Source organism: Cuculus canorus, chromosome 19 (genome assembly GCF_017976375.1).
Source record: "Cuculus canorus isolate bCucCan1 chromosome 19, bCucCan1.pri, whole genome shotgun sequence".
NCBI lineage: Eukaryota > Metazoa > Chordata > Aves > Cuculiformes > Cuculidae > Cuculus > Cuculus canorus.
This window is the reverse complement of record NC_071419.1, coordinates 841,978-865,000: the sequence shown is the minus strand read 5'-3', so window position 1 is coordinate 865,000 and position 23,023 is coordinate 841,978. Positions and strand designations below refer to the sequence as shown.

The 23,023-nt window shown below is 44.3% G+C and overlaps 1 protein-coding gene across 3 annotated transcripts in view; it reads right to left on the bottom strand.

Annotated features, from left to right (window-relative positions):
- MAPKAP1 (MAPK associated protein 1) overlaps positions 1–22,425 on the bottom strand; it is a 92,576-nt gene extending 70,151 nt beyond the window's left edge. For 2 of the 3 annotated variants that reach the window (XM_009569549.2, XM_009569548.2), the window contains exons 1-4: positions 22,189–22,420; positions 14,464–14,788; positions 10,922–11,011; positions 6,033–6,181 (exon numbers count right to left, since the gene is read on the bottom strand). In XM_009569549.2, coding sequence (XP_009567844.1) covers positions 6,033–6,181; positions 10,922–11,011; positions 14,464–14,722 — 498 coding nt within the window. In that variant the 5' untranslated portion in view covers positions 14,723–14,788; positions 22,189–22,420. Of the gene's footprint in view, positions 1–6,032; positions 6,182–10,921; positions 11,012–14,463; positions 14,789–22,188 lie in introns of all 3 variants that reach the window. The other variant, XM_054083892.1, reaches the window with a different exon arrangement.
- Positions 22,426–23,023: the final 598 nt, after the last annotated feature.

The following is a 23,023-nucleotide window of genomic DNA, read 5'->3' as shown; positions in this document are numbered from 1 at the left end:
AGATGCCTGAGTTTGTGAGACAAAATTCCATTCCCCAAACAGAGATGACAGCGCAACAATGCCACACAGCCTTATCTGCCAGCCCAGGCTGCGGGCCGGGCAGCAGCACTGGACACTGGTTTTGTGCAGTACTGGAGCCCCACGCGCAGGTGGAGCCCCAGCAGACAGCGCTGTGCATCCCCAGCATCGCCACTGTACCTGCGCGTGGCAAGTTCTCCAAGTGACTGCTCCCACCGCAGAGCTCCCATCTTTCTGTCCAAGCTCCCAGTTACAGTCAGTGTCGTGCCAGGTGCTTCCATATCCCATTGTAATGCTTTTTCCATATGAAATAATAAAACACACCCTAAAGTATTTTAAATTAAGCAAGTCAAGCTTAATGTATTTCAACCACTGCCAGGAAACCCACAGGCTCCTGTGCTCCATCGAGCATTTGGTCTCTCTGCGCAGGGCTCCTCTGCCCAGCAATCCCCCGAGTCTGCCAGTGCCGAGGACATCAAACTCAGTACAGCTTCCACAACGCAAAGAACAGAGCAGGCATCCTTAACATAGGGGTGTTGTAATTAAATACAGCTCAGCAATTAGCATGAACCATGTTAATCACCTACTATGAAAGGGAATTTGTTCTGGAAAGCATTGATTCTTCAGTTAAGAAACTTCACCTCAGCACAAGCAGAGGCGGCCTCTCCCTCTCCTTGGCAGGGGACAGATCCCACACGTAAGAGCATGGTTATGAAACCCTGCATCGTTAGTGATGCCCATCATGAATACTGGTGGTTCCCAGTACCAGGGGATTCCTCTCCCAGCTTCTCCTGACTGGGTGAGAACTTTCCTAGGGAGTGGCTCGACTCCAAAGGGAAAGCATGATACCAGGAGATGTTTCTAGCATTTATCTTAGGTGTCCGAAGACAGGTTTTGAACCAGGTTGAGCAAGAACCCTGTTCCCTTGTTCCTAAAAACCTGTCCCAAGGCTGCTCCCTCACTGATATCCCTGTTCTTATACACTGCACTCATCATGAGCCCTCCACACAGGAGCTGATCCGACCAGGCTAGAACGGGCAATAAGAGCAAGGACAAGGACAATACTGATGGCCAAGGGTGCGAAGCAGAGCCTCCCCAGAGCAGCCCAGCCGGGAACATGCTGCTCTGAGCGCCGGCAGCCCTGGGTAGCACCCACTCCTCCATCCCCGGGGTGAGCACAAGCATCTCCAGCACAGGTGGCTCTCTATCAACATAGAATGTAGATGAAAAGCCAGAAAAAGCCAAGAGAAAGGACCACATCCATGTCAGCAAACCAGAAACATCCTTCTCCTGAGGCCACCCAGGTCCATGCCAGCCAAGACAACGGCATGGCGGGTCCTTCCCTGGCACGGGGCCACAGGAGGGCTCAGCACCATGGGGCTCTGGGCACAACCACAGCAGGAGCTGTCCCAGCACAAACAGCCATCCCTCCCTTCTATAAACATGATGTTAGCAGAGATCTTGTATAACATAAATGACAACATCATAAACATCTTGATTTCAACTATTTTAGTAGAGTGCAGGCAGTGTGTAAACCACTAAACCGGGCAGAATAAGCAACTGATTTAAAGTTACAGAGGATTCAGATGAGGATTGTTCCCCATGGCTGAGGGGCAAAACATATAAATTAAAAACCGCGTTTTTTCACACCAAGATTTTAATCCTGGATTAATTATTTTAGACATTGTCCATATTAATTACAGCAGTATCACTCTTCTTAAGTTCTTTACCTACTTGCTTTGAGTAAAGCTATTTAATACTGGAGGTTGTGGAAAACATTTGTTCACGACTACCCAGACACGCAGTCAAACAAGACTGAAACAAGAGCAGCATGCAAAAATGTATTTAAGGACTATCATCCCAAAATGCTGCTAAAAGCTATTAACCAGTACGTGTTAATTGCCACAGCATTCATATTAATTTTCACTTCAGGCCCGACATTGTGGAATATTTCCCTTGATACATTTTAAACAAAGTTTAATTTAAGGAACTGCTTCTATCAACACTTATGAAAATTAACAGCCAAGCAATTAGCACTCATGAATTATCCCTTCCCCCATGCTTTCTACAGCACCATTTTTAAAACAGTTGCTACAAGAGAAATTGTTGTTTTTTAACCCATTACCAAAATTAGCCACAAGGAACCCTGTAACCCCACACACAGGGATCATTCCTCACGCTCCAGCCAAAAATCACATTGACCCATTTTATTTAAACGATTTCCAGTAGTGAAGTATGCCCACAGAACTTCTGTAATGTCAGAAAAGGCAGACTTCTTTAAATCTTCACTTTCAATGAACAGTCATAGAAATGGAAATAAAAACATCTTGAGAAACTCTGGTCTACTTGCAGGAAAGGTTCTGGGCCTTGCAACTCAAGTTTATTCTAAAGCTGAACAAACCCTTCCTCACATTCTGACTGTGGTTTTCCAGCTTTCCTCCTGCCTACTTCACGTCTCTCCAGCATCTGTTCTGACTGTCCTGTAGTCCTTCTGACTTCGGTGACATTCCTCTGGGGAAGGAGGAGCAGCCAAAAAGTGAACTGACAAGACATTTGAGTCATTAACATTTCTTAAAGGTAGCAGAGACTTGGAAGAAAACAGGATGTGGGCTGGGTTCAGAGATGGTTTTAAGGGGAACCGCAAACAGAGACTTCAGCAGGAGCTGCTCGTTCAGTCTGCGGCTCCTACAAAGCTGAGTTCCAGTGTGATTTTCCTCTATTCCAGTAACTACAGACATCTCGGTAGCATTTCTCTTACCAGTGGGAACAACCATGCAGTGGAACAGCCCTGACACTAATACCGTACTAAACCAGTATCCCTGAAGATTAATATCTTGGGGAAAACTCATTGTCATGCTTTCCAGCAACTTGGGTAAGTTACACTTGTGATCTGAAAAGAAATAGTCTGAATTTCTGCAGAATGAAGAGACAACACATGCTTCTAAAACAATTCATGAAAGCAGGCAGATTTGTGTAGGTAAATGGAACATCCTGAGTCTCAGTTGTGTGACTGAAACCAACCACTGCACCACTTGTGTTTCATTTCTGGCACCTGCCTGCGGCTTCCCAATCTGTCTTATGATCAGTCTTATTATCCCAACCTCATCAGAAGTCAGCAAGTCGGAACAATAAGACATCAAAACTAGATTTCCCAGATTCTGTAAACAGAAATGTGCATGAACTTACCTGTATAACGGACGATAACGTAATTTGCCTGCAGATAAAGGAAATTAATTTGGCCACTGATTTCTCAAGCCTTCAAGTAATTTTTTTATACAAATGACAACTGAAGTAATTATAAGTAACTACAGGCTTCCTTTCATGCAAAATTCTTAAGGAGAATTTTCATGATTTATTAAATAATAATGCACAGGTTCGGTTTATTTTAGCTGTTTAAGGAAAAGGTGGAAGACACAGCGAAGCACATCTTCTGTCAAGAGCTGAAGCTTTACAAGGTATGCAAGAGTCACAGATGTGTCCTGTGTAGCAGTGGGGCAAGAATCAACACAATTCTCGAGTTGACTTGAATGCTTCTGCTGTGGCTGCATTTCACAAGCCATACTCTCCACTATTTTGATAATTAATGAACTGATCAGAACTAGAAGAAATTAGAGTCCTTTAAAATTTTATTATTTCATAAAATTGTAGAAGTGGTTATGAAAACGACGCTGAATCTGATAGCAAACACCTGCGAGGGATGTGCTTCTTAACAAATTGGCCTGGTTGATATTACAGCATGCCCTGTTTTCTTATCTTTCAGTGATCAGCTCAAACCAACACAAACATTGGAGGCGGGGAGGGACCCTGAAGAGCATGGGTTTATTCGATTTCAGGTCGGTCAGGGAATTGAATGAGTGGCAAGTTCAAACTACTCAGTGTAGCTGAGCTGAGTACAGACATGAACGAAGGGCTCAGACACAGCGAGGGAAGAGCTTCCATCGAGCTTTGCCAGCAACCACAGCACAGGCTTCATCAAGCACAGAGATCTGCGCTACAAAACACACACAGACAGAAAGCAAAGGCCTCTCTACAATCTTAAAAGATTTGGAGACACTGTCATCCCTCGAGTAAATACATAATTAAGTAAGGTTTTTTTAAGACATGTTTAATTAGGCCCCTAGCCCCTCCTCATCCCCCTGCCTCTCCCCAATTATGTACTATTCCCCCAAGAGCTATGTGGCTCTGTTAATTATGTAAATAAGCCAGGCACTGTTCCCTGAAAGAATGGTATTTATGTGAAAAATACTGCTCGTCCATTATCAATAAACACAAGACCTATGGTATTTCATTACCAAGCTAGATGACTCTCGATTCTGCAAATACAACAAAACTGAAGGGAGAAATCTCACTACTGAACTGATGTTTCTTCTCTATCACAGGTGGACAAAGAGATGTTTAAAAACAGACAATACATAGGCAATAGAGATTACATTTGATAAGCATCTATTGACAAACTTACCAGACTAATATAAACAATGCTGTTAAAGTTAATATAGCAAGTTTATGCTCTACCAAAATGCCAATTCAATTATTTTGGCGAGTTAAAAAGGTATTTTGATTTCTAGGTTACAATCAATTTCCTTCAAACTGACCAAATATCTGCTAAAGGTATCAGATGTAAAATATGAACATTAAATGTTCATTACAGTCGACTACAATGCCTATTAATACAGTGAAAAGAAGTTTGTATTATCAAAGTGGGAAGGAAACCTGCTGAAGTTCCTCGAGTTTCTGAGGAAGATTCCAGCAGGTAGACGAGTCACGCTCAAGTATTCAACCACCAAGACTGGTACCTCTGAATTACAACAAACTTCTCTTCATAAAGAAGTATTTTATTTTTACTTCCTCCGTGCGTGACTGCTGGAAGCACACTTAAATGTTTGCTGAACTGAAATTTCCTGACAAAAGAACAGCAAGCTTTGAGTTTAGAAAAAAGGCATCTTAGTGGTGTCAGTGTTAAAGTACAGTTGCCATTCATTAACGAGCGCAGAAATAGTGAAAAACCCAGTTAGCATTAATTACTAAATACTAGTAAGTATGAAATAACGAGAGAGGCAGCTTTTGCTACATGGACTTCATAGTCTGCAAGTCACACAAACATTCTAACCACTTCCAGACACACTGGTGGAATCACATCTCTGACTTTCTGCTTCAAGAAAACTTAACAGAATATGAAATTTTTCCATCACAACGGTAATGAAGCTCAAACTCCACACTCCCACAGGAGGCTCCACAAACAAATCCAGCAGAAAACAGATCTGTGCAGTATTTATAATTGTTTTGGAACAACATGACACTGATCCATCACACCAGTGTTTGTACTGCAGTTTATGACAGAGAAAAATATTTGACAACATAGAGTAACTAAAACTGCACACACTGCAAGACAGAAATCTGCAACTGCGAGTAACATCAGATGCAGGCTCTTGAAATGAACTTGACCTCCCAAGACTGCAGCGAGCCTCCTCCGGCTGTTACACAAACGAGCACTCACACAGTACTACACTGCTTTGCCCTTTTCCCCCCCAGATATTGCTCTATTCATGCTTCAGTTTTCCACCATCAAAACAGACAGTGGCTTCTCCCACTCTCTTTGGAGCACTTTGAGGATAAGGATAGCAGAAATCATAGAATACTCAGCAGGTGCTGTGATGTGACTCAACAGAACATTTTTTTAAACAGCAAATGACCAATCACTTATACGTACAGTCTCAGAGCTCTGCCAAACCAAATGGTCACCTGACCTACCTGCTGGAGAAGACAACACCAAGGTAAGGAACGCCTGGTGGTAAGGCCATAATTCTGTAATGCAAACTGAAGAAACGCTTCTCCCAAACCTGGAACCTTTCTATTTAAGGCTAGGAGAGCACATTTCTTGGTAGCCACTTCAGAATAACTGATGGCCTACTATAATGTCTAATGAAAGCGTGGACAAGCAAATGAACACAAGAACTGCCTAGAGCCCACGATCTTTAAATCGGGGACATCCTGGGTACGAGAGAAAATCCACTTACCTTGCCATCAAACTTTGAGTACTCATTGAAGGGGTTGTTCAGCTGCAGCGGACACTGTTCCAGTCGCACAGACAGGATGGACTGCTTCCCAGAACATGGAGATTTTACTCTGAAATTCTTTTTTTCAAATAGTGAGCTCAGCTCCTCTGCTGCAGATCAGAAAAGAGATCAGAGTAGTTGTACTGGAGATGTACAGAGGCTACTGTGCACCACAGAAAGAGAACACTGTAAGTGAGAGAACACGATCAAGTATATAAAAGAACAAATGCTTTAGCAGGGCAAAATCTACCACCACTCTTCCATAGCCCAAAGTATGAAACCATGAGAAGTTTGAATGACGCTACTGTTTAGGCTGAGGAAAAGGATTAATTTTTTCCCATAGTGAGAATGAAACTGATCGCTACCAGACCCACTTGAGTCAAGATCAAAGATAGAGATTCAAAGAGACATTTGTACATTCCTGGTCTTTCTGCTTGCCTACCTTTTCCGAAATGAACAGTAAATGCTACACAAAAGGACCGTTCACATATCTACAACGTGCCATGCAAAAGCATTGCAAATGGAGCTTGTAACCTGTGATATTATGGAACACTACAGGGCAACATTAGAGCACTCTATTATTATATTATAGCATCACTGTGCCGTGAGCAGCAGGCCTGGGGCTACATCTGATCCAAACGAATAATTTCTTCAGATTTCTCTTGTTATGGTAGACTGGATGTGGTCTCCTCTCAAAAAAATGTCAAACCTGAAAACACCATTCCAGACAAACAGTCTGGACAATTGAAAAACTAGCTTTCTAAAAACAAAGGTGGTTAGAGCCAGCGAGTTCTGTGTGTGGCCTGTGAAGGCTTGTAAAAGCTTCCAACAAGCAGAAATTCTTATATGAAGAAACCACATAGCTGAATTCTCAGCAACAGTTAAACCCAAAATTTACAGACATGCTTAAAAAAAATAAAAATTAGGGCTTCTTATGTTGTAAGGACACCACAAACCAGGACAGAGCCCGGGGTGCTTCAGTCTGTTAGCATCAATGGGTCTCATCTGCAAGAAACTGTGACTGAATCTGGACTAGTTTATCCCACATCTGCTCTAGGAACTGAGTTCCCCCAGCCTCCATCAATCACTGCCGGAGAATCAGCACCAGTCCTCCCAGACCGGCTCTGCCCTGCGCTCCTGCAGGCAGGTTGTCTTGCATCGCCAACATTTACACATTGCTCCTCCAGGGAAACGGAGTCGCTCCTGAGGCAGGGTGACTCGGGACTCAATCTGCTGGGAGCTGTGTAATTTCTTAATATGTGAATTTAAAACTTGTCAAATGACAACTAGTCCAAAGCTGTGCTTATTTTTATCAGCAGATTGCCTGAAAATGCAGACAGTTGGCCGAAGTGCTAAATACTGGCACTGTGAGATACCCAGAAGCCTTGTGAGAGGCTGTGGTTCACCAAAAATGCTTGATTAAATGCCTTTTAGATGTGGCAACTTAAACTCCATCAGGTATTACATTTTTTATAACAAGATTACTTCTGATTTTTAAAAAATAATCTCAATTACTCTAGAGCAGTACCCTTTGCTGGTACTTATTGGACATTTGGAAAGTACTCTGCACATTGGAATTCAACATAATAGTTTGATCAGTTCAAGCGAAAAACCAAGTTTTGTCTCTAAGGAAATGTTAAGATGATTTGTTGATCATTTCCTTTGTTGGGATGAGCAAAAGAAGGATCTCTAGAATTCCTCTGAACCTGTTACTGTGACATCTGGTTTGCGTTGAGTTTTGTACAGCTTTTAGTCCAGCCCAATAGCTCACGACCAAAGTGTTTCAGCAATGCCGTACATTCTGTACCACTGTAAATCAAGCTGCCTGAGACAGTCTTCCTTTCCTATAAAACTTCATAATTTCAAAAAATTCAGTTCACTTAGGAAGAGGAATCCAAAACTTCCTAAAGATTTGTGCAAAAAAATAGAAGACAGAGGAGATTTCTGAAAAAGTACCACCTCCACCGAACATTGTGTCAAATACTTCCCAACAGACTCAGGCATGAGAGCTCCAATGAAAAACACTGAGAAAGTATTTAAAAGCCTCAAATTTCAGGGAAAAAAACCTCATATTTTTACGTTAAACTAGCTTTAACTGCACAATGTTCGATTCTTAGTGAAGATTAGATTTTGCTATTGGCCTACCCTATATGCATTCTCCAGTTTTTGCGGTCGTGTTAGTGAGATGAGCTGTTCTACATGGGCTGGATGCAAGGCTTTGGAAAGATTCCCTCAATATGTTGGTAATTTACATGTTATAGGGTCTGAAATGAATGGATGCAAGACGTAAATACAATGCCTTATTTCTTGATTTCATTCTAGAAGCATCTACTATTTCATAAAAGGAGTAACCTGTATGTACGTCCACACAGTCTGGGTGTGCAGGACCCAGACTGCTTCGCTAACACCGTTTGGTCTCTACACTGCATGCAGCCAAAAAGACCATTTCATTTTACTGAAACATAACTGATGAAAAGTGATGTGAATTGGTGGCACAGAAGAAGAAAACCCAGACCCCTACTGTGTTACACTTTACCTCAGCCAGTCACTCGCCCCTGAAGCATCTTTGTATTCGTTAATCCCGCACCAAGTCCAAACACGTGGAGATTTTCTTTTCAAGCCCATACACCACCACCTGATCTTCCCAACTCCTGGCAAAGCAGACAGCTTGTCTCACGACAGCGAGCAAACAGATGATGAGCAGAAAACAGCCTTTTTCCTCATTACCACACCAAACTACTCATTTCTCACCTCCTTTTATCCCGGTGAGGGTATGGTTAGTTCTGTACACAGCAATTAAAAATGTGAGTCACAAAAAACACTCGGCTGCCAGATGCCTCAGGTTATGGCTGCACATCCACTGCGGGACAGCAGAAATGCTTACAGGAGTTTCTCTCCATGGTATGGCATCTCGCGGAGGAAGGATCTCTGGAGGTGGTGCCATCACTCTCTAACACAGGACAAGACTCCAACTCTCCAGCATCCTTTTAGGAACACAGTGTCAGCCAGAAGCTTTGTCCAAGCTCAGTTACATGTGATCAGGAGGCAGCTGAAGTCCCCATCCAAGAACAGTGACTTCTCTTGTCAGTGCCTTCGCACATATTTTCCAATAATGCTGAACTCAAGGAACAGAGCAGACAAAGTCACACACAGGGATGACAGAGCAGGACACAGTGGATACCTCCTCTATATCCTTTAGCTCCTCTTTTTCCTGGCCTCCTCCTGCTGTGCAGCAGTGAGAATCATGCAGAGTCTCAGTGACCAAGCAGAGAAGGTAAATCAGCTCTGCGAGCAACGGCGGACACCGAGGCCCTGAGGGTTTTATGGAACTGACTCACTTTTTGTTTAAATGTGCCTGCAGCGGGGAGGGGCTGATCTGTCCACCTGCAGCCCTGGCACACTCGCACAGAGGGGACACTGATGGCTGATGGACGGTGGCTGTCGTCAGGCAGCGCATCAAAGGAACGGACTGTCCTGGAGGAGCCCACACAAATGAACCACAGCCAGCACCAAGCCAGCAGGAATTGGGGGCTGAGCGCAATGCTGCATGAAGAGAGAGTGGGCAGCGCAGAGTAAGAGATAAAGGAGAAAGAACTGCACTGTCATTGGACAAATGCTGTGAAACACCGAGCAAAGAGAGTTGGAGGTTATGGTAGATTAAACTTTAAAACCTACAGCTCTGCTTACAGAAGTCAAAAGGCAAAAAACATTTCAGAACGCATTAACAGAGGCATCAGACACAGCTGAACGCCGTCCTAAGGATTAGGGCAACTGTGCTGCACCACGTGAGCAGCTTCCTTCGCTCCTCTGGAAAAGAGACTAAAGAGCTGGAGAGGGTTCTGCAAATGACAGTCAGGAAGATACATGGATTTGGGCATAAAAAGGAGATTACACAGGGACCTCATTAAGATGCCCACAAATTTTGAAAGAAGCAGGCATGACACACCATACAGAGGTCTGAGTATGGTGCAAATACAGCAGGAACAGATCCCAGTGTGAGTTCTAAATGAGATTTTTCATTACATATATTACAGCTGAAACTATGAGGAACAGCCAGGTGGAAAGAATTATAGAATTTTTTTTTAAAAAAAATAATAGTTTTTTTTTTTTTTTAATCAGCAACACCAGTTTTTCCAGGGAAAAGCCAGGTAAGCTAAGGCAGCATTTATTACACCTTCATTTAACTAGGTCATACATACACATGACTTCTTGAAATTTTCTCCTTACCTAGAAAAGTAATCACAAAAATACTCTGTAAAAAGTAATCTCTACAAAATTCTTCATCACATCTGGTGCACCAAGCACTGCTGGAAACAGCTGGGAAGTCATAACTCACACAGAGAAAGTGACCTTTCATTCCAAATGCAGACACTTGCCAAGCACCTGCCCACAGAGCAGAGATGTCCTGTTCCCTACACACCTCACAATGACACTAAGAGCCTCCCTATCTCCATTTCTTGCTCACTGAGACAATAGGAACCATCGAAGACAACGATGCTGCAAGATGACAGAACACACATGCTGTATTAATAACTTAGACTGCAAAATAAAGCAGCCACTCAAATTAGTTCAGACCAGCGGACTGGATTTTAACCCTTTTCTCTGTGCTTTGCCTTTACTGACGCAGTGGAACGCCTGCCCCGGCAGAGCTGAGAGCCAGCGAGCTGCCTGCGGCACACGGACCCTGGACAGAAACCACAGGGACCAGGACTGGGGAACCGGGGGCACAGACAGTATTGAGCGTTTCCTTCGTGCTCTGAAAGCTTAAATGAAAATTGCAAACCGAAAATGCTGTAAGCACCAAAAGCAGAAATAAAGCAAGAAGGAAAAGAGAAGGTCTTTGCTTTTACCTGAGCAGGAAGTGTTTCTGTCTTTCCACTGAACATTTTTGCATTTTATTTGATTTTGCCTCTCTTTCCGCAGACGTTCAAGTCTCTGAGCTTGAAAAGAAATATTACAACTATAAGTTTGTCAATGAAAGTTTACTATAAACAAAGACATAATTAACTACCTTGATATGAATAAAGATGTTTTATACTGCACATGTAGGGGGAAAAGTCATAAAATTTTAAAGGTGGCACCCCTGAAAAGCAAATACCAACAAAAACATGAAAATGTGCTTGATTTATAATTGAAATTAGAGGATATAAAACATTAATAGAGATCATAAAGATAGTATTAACATGGAAGAGAATAATAAAATGTGAAAACTTCTGTGATTAATATGACATTTCATTATATAAATCATTAATAACGGTCTTAAAGGAATTTTAATGCACAAATGAACTGAAGTGAATATTACATTACAGGAATAAAATTACTGTTATGAATTACTCTACCCGTTTCAAAAATTAAAGATAAATGAACTCAGACTAGACTATTAAAGTTTTAAATATAAAATCCTTTATCTAAAAATCATGAAAATTATAAAATGTCAAAGCTATATAAATTAGCATAGCTTTTTCTTCAGTGTGCTGGAACAGTTTATAGGTAGTAAAATAAATGATTTGTATCTTCACAACATTAGTCAAACCTTAAAATGAATATCATATTTCTTTACGTATATTTTGAGTCCACCTTCAAAACAGGGTCTGGAAAAGCCTCAAAGAGCTACAGTCCCAAAGCGCTGACAGGCAGGGTAGCAGGTAACACTGCACATTATCTTTTCGAACAGTGCAATCCCTCGGGACACGGTTGGCTGCACCCAGGAGAAACCAACCAAGGCAATGGCCACAAGGAAAAAGGGATGCTACGAAGTGCCCGCTCCAAACAGGAAAGCGGCTTAGACTGGAGAGCAAGACTAACGATGTTGATCACTGAGGGAAACAATTTGCTGGATATATTAGCAATGTTGATGTATTGAGACCATCCATTAACTAAACTGGGTTTGTGGAAAAGATTCCAAAATGCTAAATTACTCTGACAGTTTTTAGATACAATTTGAGTTCCCTGAGCCATTTCACAAATTAAGGAAAGGTTAATAAATACTTTCTATCCCTCCTACTCCTATTCTTTTACATTTACTCTTTGAACTGAATTGTGGACACAGAAGTGATTTCCCCTCTTTCCCCCCCCCCGCCCCCTCCAAAAAAGCTCTCAACCTGAGAACTGATGACAGAAATAACACTTGGAGGTTTACAGCTGTAACGAGCACTTTGGGGTACAGGCATAGAGAGGCACTTGCTGCCCATTTAAGTCAACGTGAGGTTACTGCCCGAGGACCTCTATGTATCTTACTCTTCATTAAATAAAAGAAAGGATAGTTCTCTTCAGTTTAAATATTGGGTAAAACACTATCGAAGTGCAGATATTTTATTTTGAAAGAAAAATATTTTTTTCCAATTGCTGTCCAGACTGGAGCTCAACATTACCTTCCAAAGCCTTTCTTCCCAAATGGGCCATCATAGAACATCTGTTAGAGTAATATGTAAACAATGGATAAAGTAAAAGCATAGAACAGAAATAAGAATAATGCCTGCTTTTGTCTTGTTTGGTATTTTCACCCCTTGTCAAAACATACCACGGCACAGACTGCCTCTTCACCAGCTCCATCCTGCTCTGCAGTGGATCACAATGATCATTTACTGTAGGACTGTGTTACAGCAACTCCAAAGATGGAATTATTAGTACCTATTAGAAGTCTGAATTATTTAAAGTTCATTCCCACAAGAAGCATGTTAGTTTGAAAGCTTTCGGAGTGAAAAATGTCACTGACCAGCTGTGGATCTCATTTCATTAACTTTAGCAGCCAATGGAGCCTTTGTTTCCAGGCACGTGGGCTGGGAGAAGCTGCTGCTTTCCTGTCCACCCCACACCCTGCACAGAGATGTCACCACTTCAGTCTGGTTAAAACTCTCTGGACAGAAGGGAGTGAGAAGCTGGAGCTTGGGGCTGAAGAGCACCCATGGCCCACCCAGCTCCTGCAGAGGAAGAAGATTCTGTGGCAAACAGCCTTGTGCTCTCCCCAGCGATGCTGCGCAACACCCGGATGTGTCTCATGCGCTGTGTGTCCCTCACAACACTGAGGGGATAAACCTGATAGCAGAACGCACAGAAAATTCACTTCCAAGTTTGCATACCCACACAAGAAGCACCAACCAATGCTACTGCAGCCTCTACAGAGACACGCCGTCTTCCACACACTCACATTTCATGAGAAGGATACAACCCTGGTAAGGTACTTGATAATGAAACAACTTGGCAAAAGATAATAATAACGAGTTCAACTCCATCCAAAAACAATGGTTAAAGACAGCACAATCAGAAATCACTTTATTTAGCAGGGTATAAACCCAAGGAGAACAAAGAAGAACCTGCGTGTCAAAAAAGCCTGCCACTATTACCTGCTGAGACACAGAATGAAACTATCTTCTCTCTCCAAACCTGAAACCCACTACCCACTTTCCAAAGAACAAGCCTGGGACACTGAACTCTTCCCCACGCCCCAAAGTCAGTTGCATTCAATATCCAGCTTATTCCCAAGTCCCACTCCTAGCACAGGTCAACACCCTCTCCTTTCAAGTAACTCTTGAAAACTTCCTATTTGTAAAGGGGATTTCAAGGGATTCAGTTCCACACACTGCTTCTTTTGGCAGGTCGAGCACAGATGTTTTCTCTGAGCTCTAGGTGGTGTTATAATACCTTCAGAAATCGTTTGAAAAAATACATACTGTAACACAGAAAAAGAGATCAGCATTGACCTCACACCAACCTTTCCATATATTTATATTGCAGCATTTTTGTTCACAGCACTCCCTGGCTACTGGTAGGAGTCTGAATACCCCTCGCATGAAACAACAAACAGGACAGCTTTCTTCAGTCAAGACAAGTTGGGCGTATATTGAAAAGCAGCCCACCCTTACGTTTCCTAATGCAGAAGCTTAAATCCCAACCCAAGATTCTCCTCAGAAATAAATCTTCAGGAGACAAAATACAGACAAATCATTCACTTTGCTGGCTCACATCAAACTTCATTCCTCTCTTTTCTAACAAATAGATTTGATGCCTCACTAGGTAGATTTTTCTCAGAAAATAACCACGCTGTTCAAGAGTTGCCACCCCTCCAGACATTAACAATAGAAACATCAAAGGCTGCTCGGGTACTTCGGATTCAGACTTGATGTCTTTACAATTTAGATTTTTTTTTAACATGTAAAACTCACTCCCTCAATGTTCCTCTGAGCATGAATAAGTAAAACAGCAATTAAAACTTGGCTGACAGCACACTGAAGTAACTGAATCACTACAGGGCCTTCTATGGAAAGCTACTCCACCTTACAGGAGAAGTGTGACAGATACCTGGTTGGCCATGCTTTGGTTTGTCCATGCAACCCAAACTAACAGAAAATGAATTTAAACAGATGATGTTACCTTTGCTGGAAATGTCACTTACCTGTGTTTGATCGTCTTCTGATTCCAAAGTCCCAGCTTGAGGTAATATCGACTGATTGGGAATATACATAGCCCTGAGTCTCACCATTGCTCCCCTGGGTTTCAGAACCACTGTCCCCATACGCTGATGAGGGATTGAACTTCTCCAGGTCAACATCATGATCTATTAGGACCATTTCGCACATCCCTGTGTCATCACTGGTCACGTGCGACTGCCGAATGTGAGCGAGTATAATGGTCGGGTTGTCCAGGAAAGCCATTCTGCCCCCGAGTCCACCACCTCACCATACTATCTTTTCTCCATCTTGCTCCATGGACACGTGTACCTAGAAATATGATATACACAGCATTTTAGAAAACAATCCCCTGATTGAAGAAGGGTTATATTTTGGATGCACAAAATGTAACTGACTTCTGTTTGTACACTGAATTATTCTAATTCTGCTCCAGCTTCCCTAAGTCACCCTGCCGGCTGAGAGCTGATTACAGAACAGGGGGTCCAGAGGGAAGCCCAAAATCTGAATCCCAAGACAACTGAACAAAACAGACCCCTCCAGATGGGTCCCATTACTCTACAACAAATAGCTGCCATAAAGCAAAATATTCTGAGTACTACACATAGAAGGACAGAGAGAAAACGCCCCAGAGACATATGTTTAACCAAATTAATACATGTACAACACCAGATAGGGTTTTGAATTTCTTTTCCCCCATCACTACTGTGTTCCTGTTTTTCTCCTGCCTCTGCACACTAACTCTTCATTACGTCATTACAGAGTCTTTCCAGGTTTTTGCGTTTCCAGAAAAACTTCAGCCACAAGGACAAGGCACAACACTGAATGTCTGCTGCTGCCGTGCTTCACACAGGGCAACTGTTGTAGAGCAGAAAAGCTCTGCGATCACACACCACACACTGCAGTTCTACAACAAAAACACCCTACCCTTGCCGACTGTAAAACTTCTGTCAGCAAGAAGAAAATATCAAGGAAAAGAAACAACTTTAAATTACATGAAGCCACATCCCATGAAAATCTGGCAGAGGCAGCTGGCCTTTTCCCAGCTGATTTTAAACAGCAGAAAGCAAAAGAAAGCATTGCATGGGCTTGTTCCAGGGCCAGCAAACACACTTCACTTTCCTGGATGCTTCCAAGGAGCAAGGTCTATTGAGATAAGGAAGCAGCTTCTTAAATACCTGGAAGCAAAAGGAATATTTATTTGGGCACTCTTCAAGTCATGACAATAGCAAAATCTTGAAGGTGTATTGTACATCGCAAACCCACCATCCCTGCCACCAGAGATCAGCACCTGCTTATTAGAATGTTCAACAAATAGAGATTTACATTCTTCACAATTTTAGGGTGGTTTTGCTTCCTTGGCCACAAATTCTGCCATTTTTTTGAGAGACTGTCCGTTCTGCTGTAAAAACACACAGACAAATTCAGAAGTATTCTATTAAAACACAGACCCAGAAGCAAGAAGGAATCCAATAAAAGAATGGTAGAGCAATCAAACTGACATACTACTTGTTATTAATACACTACTCCTACCATACATTACACTACCAGCAAATACACTCCAGCAGTATCCTTGGAGACATTTAAACCCCGCTGAGAAGGCCTGGAGCCACCTGTGCTGGCTGGTCCTGCTGGGAGCTGGGCTGCGTCTCAGTGTGTCTGAGGTCCCTGCCAACCCCAGACACACTGCGACCCCAACCTCTATTTCTTATTTTCTGACTATTTCCATCACAGAAAGTAGGCCAGTTCTCCCCAAAGGATTCCTCGTTGTCCTCAAAGAGTGAGGCCATAAGGCGAATCTCCTACTGCAAGGCAACACTCTCTTGGCTGTGTTACAGGCATTTCATAGAATCGCTTGGTTAGAAAGGACCTTCAAGATCATCAAGTCCAACCGCACCTGTCCACTACTAAACCACCCCTGAGCACCTCATCTACCCGTCTTTTAAACCTCTCCATGGGTGGGGACTCTACCACCTCCCTGGGCAGCCTCTGCCAGGGCCCAAGAAGCCTTTCAGTGAAGAAATTTTTCCAGAGGTCTAATCTGAGCCTGCCCTGGTGCAACTCGAGGCCATACAGAATCACAGAATTCAAGCCCTGACAATGCAACTCTCATCGTGAGACTCTGAGAATGCAGCCACAATGAAGTATACAGTATAGGGGTGTTTAAAAAGTGCACTGAGAATGTTCTTTAAACTTAATTATTTACACACCGCTTATTAGCAAAGGCCACACTTGCCTGTGAGCTAGAAGCACTTGTTTAAGTCAGCAACCGCCTCAGGCTTCCAAAAGGTCTGCAAACTCCCCATCAAAAATTACTGCTGCCCCATCAATGTGTCATATAAACGCTGGCACGTTAATTGTGTATTTATAAGATTGTTAATGGTTAGTTAATTTACCTCCCACACTATTATTGTACTTGAAATGATTTAATGTCTGCTAAGGGAGTTAACAACATGTAACAGCAGATGCGAGAATTTTACCTTTATACTCTGCACCCCGACTTCATGCTATTAACGGCCCATGTGCTAAATTAGCTGAGCTCCTGTACAATTTACATATGCAATCACTTTTCCTATAAACAAGAATAGTGACAAATTGCCAGAAATTCTATTTCAAACTCTAAACTTCAAACACCAACACAATTTTTCTTCCTCCTCTACACATTTTCAAAAGGACACGTTAGAACTAATTTCTCAATAAATTAATGTTAACTGGAAATCCTATGAACATTGAACACCCCTCAAAAAAAAACAATTGGAAAAGACTTCAGGCCTCAAAGTTCAGTAGAGATTTCCATGCTGGATTTCAGAAGGTGTTACCTGCACAATTCTGACTGATTCCTCCTTTTCATAAAGGCAAAACACACCCGGATGGCTCAGGCCTGGTCTGAGGAACAACCACCTCCAACAAAAGAAAAGGATTCAGAGAAGCAAAGATCAGTTTTGCCACCTTCTACACAAACAGCCTCCCTGTCACCAGTGCCAGCACAATGACAGGCACAAGATCAGTTCCAGACCTAGAGAGATGCCGGCACAACGCTTCTCCTGCATCCCTCGTATCCACACATGATCATCATATGCACACATAGCGGGTGAACTGAATGCAATTCAGGGACTTCCAGAGCATTAGCAACTTCTACAGCCTTCCAACATCAACAAAATTAAATGCTCTTTTAATAATTGTACTATACAACTATTATTCTACTATTAAATAAAACACTTTGCAGTCACACTCTATGTGAACACTAAAAATGCAAAGAGCAAGGTGAACCCTCTACAGGCCCTACAGTATTGGTGTGCGACGGGACACAGGTCAGCATCGCGATGATGCACCATGTAGCAGCAAAGCCCTCCCACGATTCACCCCAGGTGCACAGCACCACAGCAGCCCTTCAATTCTTCATTATCATCCATTTCCCTCCCATCTGAGGGTTATCAACATTATTAACAACGCCCTGGACACGCACGTCCTCTCTCCCCTCCTCCTTGGTCTCACTGCTCTGCCCTGAAGTGCCCAGAGAATGGCAGGAGCCCATCCTTTTCCAGCCTTCAGCAAGGAAGAGAACATCCTCACAGATGTTGAGCTACACCATCCAGACAGAGGCCAGACACCCTGCCAGGTTTCACAGGAGCTTTGTGGCCAAACGAGGCAGCTGGATCTCAAAGCCTGCTGCTTTTACCAGAAGTGTTCCTCTTCCCACTCCTCCTCCAGTAACCCACTGCTGCACTGGTGGCACCTATAGAGGCTGCCATGCAAATCAACCTCACCATAAACCAGCACACAACCAGTAATGCAGAATGCTCCTACAAATTATCCAGCTCCCAGGAGATGACACAAAGGTCTCAGAGACACAATATGTAGTTGTACTGGAGATGCCTTAAACACACAAATGACCACATCAGAATGCGGGAGGCAACTTCAGCATCACAACCTATCAAGCGTCAGGTTATATGAAACAATTCCACCACTGACTTCTGTCTGCAATTGCAGAAGAAATGGTTTGGGTTATCTACATTTGCAGGAGCACAAATAATCAAACCTCAGAATGCCAGACAGACTCCTGTGCATGTTGGATAAAGGAAAAGGAACTGCAATGTACGAAAATTCAAGTTTCTGTTTCAGCAAAAGCTTAAGTATGTTTAAGAATGAATATTTATCCAGAGGAGCTGTCACTTGTGCATTGGGTCCTACCATTAAAAGGGAAATCATCATTTGAAGCCTTTTGAAGAGGCGCTCCTCCACAAGTGACACTGGAATTTGAAAGTCAGGAGGAGAACACACTATACACAACTCTCAACAAAGTATTTGCCAGTGTCCCAGCCTGCAGATCAATCTGCCCTGAGCTCTGTGTTTATTTTTGAACTGCTTGGAATTTGGCTACATGTTTGTTGCCTTACTAATCAGATGCAAATGATACCAACTCCGATATTTTAATTATTGAGCTTTAGAGGAGGGAGAGAATGCTGGAGTATGTGTTGGAACTGCATGCTCTCCTCTGTTTCCTGATCTTGCCAAATCTTCATTTAATGGCAAACAAGCCGATTCTCTGCAACCTAAGCTGTCCTGCATCAAGATTTTAAGCAAATAAATAAGTACGAAAAAAACACAGCGATTATAAATTAGGGCAGAGGAATCTGCACCTAGGCTCATGCCTGCAAAGAGCATTCTATCAATATAGTGAAATGCTAATCTCCTAATTAACAACCTAATTAGGTAATTATGGCTTTGCAGAGGGATGCCTAAATGAAATATGACAACATGGTCACCTCTTTATACAGCACCTGTGGGCCCTTTCAGCTGTCACGGCGGAGAGTGCAATATCAATTTGAACAGATGACAAAGTGTTGTCATTTTTCATTCCAATATCGTGCTGAACGGTTTGGATAGCAGCAGTTTGGAAAAGCAGCATCTTGCCTGGCTTGTGCCTCATCTAAATATGTGCAAACACTTTGTTAATTTCTAATGCCTATGATTACACTTATTTTTTCACCCTGGCTAGCAAGCATTACCCGGCACACGCATTCCATCGAGAGCACCACATTGTGATCACCCGCCACACCAGAACCCGTTACCTCACTTCACAGCATGTACATGAGGATTCACAATCCAGAAAAAATACGAGTACCGGAGTTCATTTTGAAGGCTTAACTGCTGATTTTAAAACAACAAAACAAATCCAGAACACCTTTTAAAGAACACATTACAATTTCAATTTAATTTTCATTCCCGAGGAACACTCTTCTCCTGAAAGGAGGAGCGACAGCCCCCGTGCATGAGTGGGTGAGGCTGGCTCTGCTTTTGCTTGCACAGAACACTAGAGAGGAATAACGATGGCTCTGCACTGCTACATGGCACTTTGACTTTCCACTCACATCCAAATGCTTTACAGACAGTTTGCTGGGTTTAACACTCCCGAGATCCACAAATCCAATACCTGCTTGCACAGAAGAGGATAAAAACACACATACGGGCTGCTCAAATACAAGTCTAGAACTTCTATCTTGGTTCTTCCCATTCTGGTATTCAAGTCTAAAAACCCCATGTTACAAACACCTATGCAAATTTCAATCTTCTATAAAACCAAAACAGAAAGGTTCAGCATTTTACCTTTTTTCACCTGAATATTACTGAGAGCTGCTGTTGTCAGTGTTTTCCTGGGCAAGACTCTCTAGCTACGTCTGCGCTGCAGTTAGGATGTGAGCATGGAAGCACGGCATTATTCACGAACTGCTGATATTCCACTCATACTCCGGAAAGCCTGCTGGATGTGCAGAAGCCAAACCTGACTGCAGGGCGTTCCCAGGACACAAGGGTCCAGAGCTGTACAGAGCTGGCGCAGGGAAGCCAGGACAGAGCCCGGAGAGCTGCTGCAGCTACAGCCAGAGCCAGGGACCTTCAGAAGCACCCCTGCATGGCACTGCAGTAGCACTGCAAACACACCTGCAGCCCCTGACATGAATGTGCATCTGCGTTCACCTGGCATTTATGCACCAAACAGAAGCAGTTACCAAACCAAACAGGTTTGTGTTTGGCATTTTCTCTGTTGCCATTCCACTTCTGACTGCATGAAAATACTTTTATATCACATAAAAAGGATGATCATAATCTTATGCTTCGATAACAGAACAGGGTACACGCTGCTTCTGACTCCACAAATGCTCCTGAGGACAACACCTACCTAAAAAGCTCCCCAGACCTCAAGCCCTTTGGGACTTTACATCAAATGTAACCAATCAGATCCACATGTCTTCAACAATGGAAGAATCTCCCTTTTCTCTGGCTTTTAATTTTTGTCCTGACAAATTTTTGGCATTTCTCCTTCAAGAGCACACAAAATCTATTCAAGGAGCTTTGTTTCGCTTTCAGAATAGCTGATTTGGACAACGAGTAATTAGAGATCACAGTTTAACAGAGCTGCTCAGCAGACACATGCACAACTGACATTAAAACACATCCTCGGGTCTTTGTCATAGGTATGCCTGACAGAAAAGCCCTCGCTTGGTCACTTCTGACAAGTAGAGAAGTGCTGCCAGCAAAACCTACAGCAGCAGCCTCACTGCCAGGCACATCTTGAGCACCAGGCAGGATCCCACGCACCAGGCACCACGGCGGCACCAACACGAAGAGGCTGCAGCACTGATGCTCCTGCAACATCACCCTGTGGGCTGCTACGGCCAGTGCTGTGACAGTTCTGTTTCCATAGCTCTACACCCCACAGCGCACAGCCCAGCCCTTCCAAGGGAAGATTCGGAGAAAGCCAGAGCTCTCCCTCCCCTCCTCAGCAAGGTCCTCTCCTCACTTCCAAAGTGAAATGTCAAACAGAGCTGCCACACCAAGACGAGCTGGACTGCGCTCCCGGCAGGGTGTGCACCTTGCATCCACCTATTTGGTGCCCCGTCTGTTAATGTAACAAACCACTCGGTGCAGGGGGCTGTATCTCATTCTCACAGCTCAGGAAGACCAGGAAAATCTGTGCTATTGAGCACGTAACATCTGGATGGTTCTGCCAAAACGCTTCACCTCCCGAGGCCTCTGCTGATCAAGAGGGAAAACTAGGGAAGAGCTTGACTTCAGACACATTTGTTACTCATTGCAAAGGGTGAAACAGTTAAATCGACAAGCAAGGATGAAAGGGTGTGATAAGCAAGACCTGAAACACGGCTGAGAAAGAAACACACTAAATTGGCTCTAATTCACCACTATAGTTATTTCTGTACAAGCCTACATGGAGATAGTGATCTCAATTTCTTTTAATCTAACCCAGAAAAGTGCCCGTGAAAAGATTTGCTCTGAATTTGAGAAAATAACCGAGAGAGTTTAATTCCCAACCTCGCCTCTGCCTGGTAATCCTCTGAAACCTCACATCACTCAGAACACGCTCAGAAACCCAAGCCTGGCCTCAGCGTTTCTCGACTCCTGAGCTTCCACTGACACCAAGACCAAGCCTCGCCCCTCGGGAACCGCTCCTTGCGCCCTCCCCGAAGTCCCAGTAGCCCTGACCCCAACGGCAACAGAACCCGGCACCGCGCCCGGAAGTGACCGGGGGCTGCTGCAGAGACACGGGGCACGGGAACGGCGTGGCCGGCGGGATACGGAGCGGGTGATGGGACAGAGGGAAGACGCACCGGAACAGTGCAGGCGGCGGCGCCATTCCCCGGTCTCGCTGCGGGCCCCGGACCCTCCCCTGCCCGCCCCACCGGCCCTGCACTTACCGGCTTCCTTTCAGACCGCGCCCCGGGCTCCCGCGCCCCGCTCCCGGCCACGCCGAGGACCGCGCGGCGCCACGGGCCGCCGTCACCGGGTGTCGCAGCGCAGAGCCCTGTCCCCGACGGTACCGGGCCTGCCCCGCACTTACAGGCTCCGCCGCGGGCCGGGCCACCTCCCGCGCCGCTTCCGGGGCCGCCGTGCACCGGGGAGCGCTGGGTCCCTGCTGCGACCCGGAAGCACCGCCCCCGGAAGTGACGTCTGCTCGGCGCGTGCGCGGGACCGGTGGAGCCCGGGGCCGGAGCCCCGAGAACGGGAAGTCGGCGGCGCTCGCTGGTCATCGCGGGCTGGAGTGAGCTGCCTCGGCCTGATAAACCAGGAGAAATAACCCAGCAGAGCAGCTCTTTGTGGGTTTGGCGAGGCGAGCCCCAGGGCTGGCCCAGGTCTGCGTGCCCCGTCTGTGCCGGTGCCAGGCAGCCATCAAAGCCGCTCAGCTCTTCGTGAAACCTGACCCTCTGTGGGCAAATACAGACTGAGCTGTGAAACAGTCAATAAGAATAAAGTTGTTTGGAGCAGTGTTCTTAGTAAAGCTGGACGACATTAAACATGTTTGCTCAGACTAGAACACGGTACCGTAATCAAAACATGCTAATTAGAATTTGAATTAATGTGCTAATTGCTTGGAGGGACAGTGAAGCACAGTGAGGTACCCAGCGGTGATCTGCCCTGAGTGAGGGATCCCGATCACACCGGGGACAACAGAGTCAGAGTGAGGGGATGATGGTGGCGATGTCACCCGTGATGGAGAGCCGCAGCGAGCAGGGCCGAGATGAAGAGCTTTGC